Here is an 8787-nt window from a genome sequence, read left to right as displayed (position 1 = left end):
TTTTATGGGAGGGGTCTCGGGGTCTTGCTCTGTCGCCCAGGCTGGAGGTTGGAGTATAGTGGCGCGACACGATTACGGCTCACGGCAGCCTTGAACTCCTGGGCTCAAGCGATGCTCCCACCTCAGCCTCTAGAGTAGCTGGGACTCAGTGTCTGTTATTAACTCCCCTCGTAGAAGCCACTTTCCTCCAGGGCAAAGTTACTCACTTAAGGACCTTACGGCTTAGCCCGAGGATTTCCTGGGTCACCACGCAGGCGGCTTCAGGTCCCAACCGTGACTCCTCCCCCACCCACAATGCACCTCGCGGTTCCCTCTAGGTGGCAGCTGTGTCACGTGTCACCCGACGGAGCGCGCTCCTGTTTGGCGCACGCGCAGAATGCAGCCCCCAGCTATTTTTTTTCTCCGTGGCGGCGGCGACGAGCGGAAGTTCTTGGGAGCGCCAGTTCCGTCAGTGTGTTCGAGTGGACAAAATGGCGAAGATCGCCAAGACTCACGAAGGTAAGCGGTCTTTCCCTGCTTACGTGTTTTCTTGGTTGCTAGCCTACTAAGAGCCTTTCTTCCTAGGATTCTGCCTTTTCCTATGGTTTCTTTCATGGGAGCCGAGCCCGCGTTTCGGGGCCAAGGGTCGTCTCCTCCGCGGCAGCGGCGCAGGCCACTGCCCCGCGTAATGGCGTCCTCCTCTTACACCCCCGACAGGCGCTTTGTTCGGTGTTTGGGACCTGCTACTTCAGAGTAGCTTCTCTTCTCTGACCAGAGGGCCTCGTTTAAGCGGCTTCCTCAGTAGGATTCGTGGGCAAGGGATCTGAGAAGCGGGCGTGGGGAGAAAGTCTCACTCGCCTGTCGACAGTGTCGTCCGCATAGTTTATGCAGAAGAGGGTCAGAAAAGCACTGAAATACGGCAGCCACTTTTCCGGCAGGACTGAATCGAATTTAGTTAAACCCAGATTCCATTACTCCTGCCCCCGTGTGTGTTCAAGCGTCAGTGTTACTTGCTTATTTTTCTTGCACGAAACGATTTGGGGATAAAATCTGGTAGTTGTTTTCCCTCCCTTAGTCACTTTTAGTATAATATTGATCTTTTTCTTTGGAGACTGGTTATTGGAAGAGCCAGATGGAAAAGGAAAAGATAAATTACTTTCATTAATGGCCGAAGCTTTCAAACTAGTTGATCGTTTTATGGAATGCAGAGTGTGCAAATTAGGAAAACGTTGGGAATAGACTGGAGTTCATTAGGAAATATCCAGAGATGACAGGAAACGGGATCACTTTTCAGAGAAGACGAGGCATGGGAAGTTGGAACTGCATTCTTTGATTTCTGACTTGGAATCCGAGATTTTCACTGAGAACGAGACTTCTAATTCACTTTTGTTTCATATGTTCTTTCTGGGTATTTGGCTCGGTATTAGTCTGTGAGAGGTAACAGACTGAGGCCATCCAAAATTTTACAGTCAGGTAGGGGAAACAGATGTGTATGTCCTCATTCTCTCATGAGGCCAAATGCATGCTTAAGTAGAAGAACAAACAACATGTTCTGGGAACCTGGATAAGGGAATTATTATGCTTAGGGTTATTTCACTGAAGAGGTTACATGTCCCTGTTTTAAAAGGATCAGTTTTAAATCGGGAAGGACATCTGAGCCTGAGAACATCTTGTAACAAGGTATTGAATCGTGAAAGGTGTGTTTGAGTAGTAGTCCACTGTGGCAGGAACAGTGGGTGCAAGGAGAGAAGAAATAAATGAATCTGTAAAGGTTGGTTTAGGACCAGAATATGAATGGCTTTGAATCTTTGGGTCACCCAGAGGACCTGAAGTCCAGCTTTCTGCTGTTTATCAGACATGCTAATGAATTGGCAATGGCTTTAATACCAGTATTATTTTAGGTATTTAGGATTTAAATGCTCTCTTAGTGTTCTTAGGCCTTATTATTTTTCTTTAGACTATCTCCAATATAACCTTTTGCAAATAAGTAGAAAATATAAAGATGTGCTGTTTTTGTTCATTCAGGAGGTTATTCATTTGGGGATATTGATAGTATAGCTTTGATATTTATTGGTAGCATAAGATGCTCTCAAACAGGAAAATCAAAGTTCTGATCAGTTTTCCTGAATTTTTTAGAAACCCAGCTAAAAGCTTTGGTCTATTGCTATTCATTGTCCAAACTTGTTATTTTTGAGATTATTCTATCAATGTGAATTAAGTGATGCCATAAGAAAATAGCAGAACATTCAATACTTGAACACTGTCTGTGCCCATCCCTATGGGTTATAAGTCAGGGGATAATAAATGTTTAGTAGAAATACACATAATACTGACATAGCTTCTTGCTTCCTTCCTAATGACATTTTCTTGGTGGAACTCTAATTATTCATGGTCCATCACTGTTTTCTCTTGTTAAGCCATTTTTGATAAACTGAAGCAGAATTAATGCTTTTAGGGGCAGTGCTGCCATAGCACTCAGTATAAATGTTATATTGCTTAGTCTATTGTGTTAAGATTTTCTCTTCTACTTAGCTCCAAGATTGAGATAAACTGGTTACTATTTATTTATTTTGCTGTCATATTCTTTCCAAACATTTTTTTTTTATTTTTTTTTTTATTATTTTTTTTTTGAGATAGAGTCTTGCTCTGTTGCCCAGGCTGAAGTGCAGTGGTGCAATCTCAGCTCACAGCAACCTCCGCCTTTTAGGTTCAAGCTATTCTCCTGCTTCAGCCTCCCGAGTACTGGGATCACAGGCATGCGCCACCACACCTGACTGATTTTTGTAGTTTTAGAGACAGGGTTTCGCCATGTTGGCCAGGCTGGTCTCAAACTCTTGACCACAAGTGATCCTCCCACCTCGGCCTCCCAAAGTGCTGGGATTGCTGGCATGAGCCACAATGCCTGAACCCTTTCAAACATTTCTATTAGGATCAGGCCTCACATCCTCTTTAACCAATCTGATTATATTTTACCCTGGCCAATGTGGCTTATGCTTTCCAGGATTGAAATATAAAAAGAGCTGGACTTACTCAAATCAGATAAAATCTTTTAGATCTTTCCGCATATTAAATTGTGTCAGGTGTATGGTTATGAATATGCATAATCTTGCCATCCAGCAGTTCTTCAGATACTGCTGACTTTGGCAAACAAATAGGGAACACATACTCTTCTCTGTTTTGTAAGGGGAAAAATGGGTTAATCAAAAATCCTGTGTATCAGCTTGTTTTGCCACTAATCCTTTGAATTAGATTTTTTGGTACATCACCAAGCTGAAAAAGTTTTTTCCCTAATTCTTTGCTTGATGAGTGGCTGGAATAGTTATAGTTTTGTTATTGTGTATCTTGCTGATGTATTTTTTTTTTCCTGGGTTTATTTTTATTTTTATTTTATTTTCATTTTATTTTATTTTATTTCATTTTTTATTTTTTTGAGACGGAGTCTCGCTCTGTCACGCAGGCTGGAGTGCAGTGACCGGATCTCAGCTCACTGCAAGCTCCGCCTCCCAGGTTTACGCCATTTTCCTGCCTCAGCCTCCCGAGTAGCTGGGACTACAGGCGCCCGCCACCTCGCCCGGCTAGTTTTTTTGTACTTTTTAGTAGAGACGGGGTTTCACCGTGTTCGCCAGGATGGTCTCGATCTCCTGACCTCGTGATCCGCCCATCTCGGCCTCCCAAAGTGCTGGGATTACAGGCTTGAGCCACCGCGCCCGGCCTTCCTGTGTTTATTTTTAAGACTGGGTCTTGCCCTGTTGCCCAGGTTGGAGTACAGTGGCGTGATCATAGCTCACTTAACCTACAACTGCTGGGCTCAAGCGATCCTCCCATTTCAACCTCCCAAGTAGCTACAACTACAGGCGTGTGCCACCATGCCTGGCTAATTTTTACAATTTTTTTTTAGATATGGGATCTTGCTATGTTACCCAGGCTGATCTCGGAACTCCTGGGCTCAAGCAGTCCTCCTGCCTTGGCCTCCCACCGTGCTAGGATTACAGGTGTGAGCCACAATGCCTGGCCCTGAATTTTTTTTTTAAATAGAATTAATCATTTGGGAATCAATTTATCAGTATTGTTTGTAGTGCTCAGTAAAATGATTTGTATTATAGTTAGTTGTCCTGTTGCAGTTTTGTTTAATGAAAAAGTTGAGGGTTGGGATTCAGAATATACTTCCTGTTTTTCTGTGATGTCTTTTAGAAGTCTCGTATTTGGGAAATACTTGTTCACCAGTTATGTCTGGCTGAAGGAGAATAGATATCACTTAGGGACCACACTAAAAGGTGTAGGTGAGAGATTTAACATCTGAGGGCAGTATCTCTGTAATGTGTAATGAGCAGTGATTAGAACATTGAACATAATCCAGATGAAAAATGAAAAATAAAGAAGCATCAAGGAGGAAGAAGTGCTACAAGTTGGGTTTAGCATGATCTAAGGCTTAGAAAGAAGAAAAGGGTTGGTCACGGTGTTTCACACCAATAATCTCAGCACTTTCGGAGGCTGAGGTGAGCGGATCACTTGAGGTCTGGAGTTCCAGACCAGCTTGGCCAACATGGTGAAACCCCCCTATACTAAAAATACAAAAAAATTATCCGGGCATGGTGACGTGCGCCTGTGATCCCAGCTACTCAGGAGGCTGAGGCAGGAGAATCGCTTGAACCTAGGAGGCGGAGTTTGCAGTGAGCTGAGATCACGCCACTGCACTCCAGCCTGGGCGACTGAGTGAAACTCTTGTCTCAGGAAAAAAAAAAAAAAAAAAAAGAAAAGGCACAGGAGGGGAGATCAGAGGGACAGAATTGGTGGGGAGCAGTTAAATAGTTGTATCAGATGTGACCTTCTGCTATCAGCGGTATGAGTTGTTTTTCTCAAGAGTTTGATATGTAGGTCTGAGTTTTAAAATACAGGAGGCCAGGGGTTGCTCACGCATATAATCCCAGCACTTTGGGAAGCCAAGACAGGAGGATTGCTTGAGACTGCAAACATACAGAAAAGTAGAGAGCGGCTGGCACAGTGGCATGCCTGGGCAGATGGCTTGAGCTCAGGAGTTCAAGATTGGCCGGGCAATATGGTAAGACCCTGTCTCTACAAAAAAAAAAAATACAAGTTAGCCAGGTGTGGTGGTGTGTGCCTGTAGTCCCAGCTACTTGGGAGGCTGAGGTGGGAGAATCTCTCTTGAGCCCAGGAGATTGAGGCTGCAGTGAGCTATGATGGGGCCACTGTGCTCCAGCCTGGGCGACAGAGTCAGACCCAGTTTCTAGAAAACAAAATGGCTGGGCACAGTGGCTCATGCCTATAATCCCAGCACATTGGGAGGCTGAGACTGGTGGATCACCTGAGGTCAGGGGTTTGAGACCAGCCTGGCCAACGTGGCGAAACCCTGTCTCTCCTAAAAAATACAAAAATTAGCTGGGCGTGATGGTGTGCACCTGTAATCCCAGCTACTAGCGGGGCTGAGGTAGGAAAATTGCTTGAACCCAGGAGGTGGACTTTGCAGTGAGCCGAGATCATGCCACTGTACTCCAACCTGGGCAACAGAGCAGGACTCCATCTCAAAAAAACAAAACAACAGACCGGGTATGGTGGCTTATGCCTGTAATCCCAGTTTGGGAGGCCAATGCAGATGGATTGCATGAGGTCGGGAGTTTGAGCTTGGCCAACATGGTGAAACCCCGTCTCTACTGAAAATACAAAAATTAGCTGGACTTGGTGGTGCGTGCCTGTAATCCCAGCTACTTGGGAGGCTCAAGGAGAATCTTTTGAACCGGGAAGTGGAGGTTGCAGTGAGCCGAGATCATGCCACTGCACTTTAGCCTGGGCAACAGAGTGAGACTCCATCTCAAAACAAAATAACAAAACAAAAAAGTACAGTGAGTAGTAAAATGAACCCCTCATATACTTATCACCTAGCTTCAACGGTTCCAAGCTTAGGCCAAGTTTGTTTAATTGGTACACTGGTCCCTTCTACTCTTCCTATTATTTTGAAGGAGATATTAGACGTACCACTTTATCCATAAATATTTCAGTGTGTATTTCTAAAATGTAAGGACTTAAAAAGATAATACTATAATTACACTTAAAATTAAAATAATAAAATATCTAGTCAATGTTCTGTTTTACCCATTCTTTTAAACTTTGTTTTTCAGTTTCAGTCAGGCTGCCAAGAAAACTGATACATTTTGATTGGTTGGTTTCTCTTACATCTTTTTCATTTCACAGTACATTGTGATTGAGTGATTTATCTCGTAAATCTTTTTCAGTTCATAGGTTCCTCCTCTGTCTCTTTCTTTTTCCTTGCACTTCATTTGTTGCAGAACCTTTGTCCTGTGGTTTCCCACAGTCTGGAGGAATTGGGGAAAATGGCAGTCAAAACTGGTTCCCTCCTTCCCATTACTGCTGCAATCAAGATGTTAGGGGGCCCACAAGCAATGGAAGCACCCAGAAAATTATGGACTCTAGGTATGAGCATAGTTCTGAAATCATACTTCAGGTTTAGGTTGTGCTAGTCATGGTAAGGAAATCCTTTTTTTTTTTTTTTTTTTTTTTTTTTGAGACCGAGTCTCACTCTGTCGTCCAGGCTGGAGTGCAATGGTGTGATCTCAGCTCACTGCAACCTTTGCCTTCCGGGTTCAAGCAATTCTTTTGCCTCAGCCTCCTGAGTAGCTGTGACTACAGGCACCAGCTACCATGCTCGGCTAATTTTTGTATTTTTAGTAGAGACAGTGTTTCGCCATGTTGGCCAGGCTGATCTTGAACTCTTGACGTCAGGTCAACCTCCGTCTACCAAAGTGCTGGGATTATAGGCGTGAGCTACCATGCCCGGCCAGGAAGGAAAGCTTTCTTTTTTTTTTTTTTGAGTCTTGCTCTGTCACCCAGACTGGAGTGCAGTGGCACGATCTCGGCTCACTGCAAGTTCCACTTCCTGGGTTCATGCCATTCTCCTGCTTCTGCCTCCCTAGTAGCTGGGACTACAGGTGCCCACCACCACGCCCGGCTAATTTTTTTGTATTTTTAATAGAGATGGGGTTTCACCATGTTATCCAGGATGGTCTCGAGCTCCTGACCTCGTGGTCTGCCTGCCTTGGCCTCCCAAAGTGCTGGGATTACAGGCGTGAGCCACTGCGCCTGGCCCTGGGAAGGAAATCTTAAAAAGGATTTGTACATTCTGGTTCTCCCCCCACCATAATTTTAATGTCAATAAATATACTCTTCAGTTTTTTTTTTTTTTTCTTTTTTTTTGAAACGGGGGTTTGCTCTCGTTGCCCAGGCTGGAGTACAATGGTGTGATCTCGGCTCACTGCAAGCTCTGCCTCCTGGATTCAAGCGATTCTCCTGCCTCAGCCTCCGGAGTAGCTGGAATTACAGGCATGCGCCACCACGCCTGGCTACTTTTGTATTTTTAGTAGAGACGGGGTTTCTCCATGTTGGTCAGGCTGGTCTCAAACTCCTGACCTCAGGTGATCTGCCTGCCTCAGCCTCCCAAAGTGCTGGGATTGCAGGCGTGAGCCACCAAGCCTGGCCTACTCTTCATTTTTCTAACAAGCCTAACTGCTACCTGTTTTGTATGACACGCAGTTATACACATATCTTAAAAATAAGATGACCAATTTAAGAAAAACCTCATTTTTGACAATATGCCGTCAAGACTTTTCCTTTAGCATGGCTCTTTGGTAAATGCAAGTCTGATAAACACTTCACTAAGTGCTCTGATCTCTTGTTTAAGACATTTTTAAAAACTACACTTGGATATGACAACTCAGGATTTTAAGGACTACCCGTAACTTCAATTTTAGGATTCTAAATATACTGTCATGATAGGGAATCACTTCTTTTTAAGATTTCATAATCAATAGCTAAGAGTCCTAGCATATATCCCTACCCTACCCCCAGTGAGTGGGTTTTACTAAAGATGGGAGTAGGGGAGAGGTTGAGGCAGGGAACAGAAATGTGGCTTTCATCCAGAAAATCAGGTAGTTAGGTAATCCATATCACCTATTTCTACCTCTGTACTCCTTTTTCTACTACCACAGAATTGAAATTTTACTAATCTCACTTATCTCAGCTTCTCTTTATCTTACTTGTTCCCTTAATATCTCTCTCCTCCATTTCATCTCTCAAAATTCTTCTTTATCTGTTACACATTCTGCTCTGCTCTGCTCTTAAACTTGGGGAAGTAAATCCATCAAAAAGGCTAAGTTTCTTATAAAGGTAAACATTTACTGTAGGATCCAGCAATCCTATTCCTAGATATAGATGTTTACCCCCTAGTGTTTTTTGTTTGTTTGTTTGTTTTTGTTTTTGAGCGCTCTATTTCCCAGGCTGGAGTGCGGTCACAAGATCTCAGCTCACTGCAAGCTCCGCCTCCCGGGTTCAAGCGATACTTCTGCCTCAGCCTCCCGAGTAGCTGGGACTACAGGCGTGCACCATCACACCTGGCTAATTTTTGTCTTTTTAGTAGAGATGGGGTTTCACCATATTGGCCGGGCTGGTCTCGAACTCCTGACCTCAGGTGATCCATCCATATTGGCCTCCCAAAGTGCTGGGATTACAGGCGTGAGCCACCATGCTCGGCCTACCCCAGTGTTATTAAAACCTGTCTTCGCCGGGCGCGGTGGCTCAAGCCTGTAATCCCAGCACTTTGGGAGGCCGAGACGGGCGGATCACGAGGTCAGGAGATCGAGACCATCCTGGCTAACACGGTGAAACCCCGTCTCTATTAATTGCAGTGAGCTGAGATCCGGCCACTGCACTCCAGCCCGGGCGACAGAGCGAGACTCTGTCTCAAAAAAAAAAAAAAAAAAAAAAAAAAAAAAAAAAAAA

The 8787-nt window shown here is 44.4% G+C and overlaps 1 protein-coding gene across 3 annotated transcripts in view; it reads left to right on the top strand.

Annotated features, from left to right (window-relative positions):
* Window positions 1-379: 379 nt before the first annotated feature.
* The window catches only part of SF3B1 (splicing factor 3b subunit 1), a 49340-nt gene continuing 40932 nt past the window's right edge, over window positions 380-8787 (top strand). For all 3 annotated transcript variants that reach the window (XM_025404068.1, XM_025404071.1, XM_025404070.1), the window contains exon 1: window positions 380-498. In XM_025404068.1, coding sequence (XP_025259853.1) covers window positions 471-498 — 28 coding nt within the window. In that variant the 5' untranslated portion in view covers window positions 380-470. The remainder of the gene's footprint in view (window positions 499-8787) is intronic.

The sequence above is a fragment of the Theropithecus gelada genome, chromosome 12, assembly GCF_003255815.1.
Source record: "Theropithecus gelada isolate Dixy chromosome 12, Tgel_1.0, whole genome shotgun sequence".
In the NCBI taxonomy this organism is placed as follows: Eukaryota; Metazoa; Chordata; class Mammalia; order Primates; family Cercopithecidae; genus Theropithecus; species Theropithecus gelada.
The sequence above is the reverse complement of the archived record's forward strand: the minus strand, read 5'-3'. Positions and strand labels throughout refer to the sequence as shown.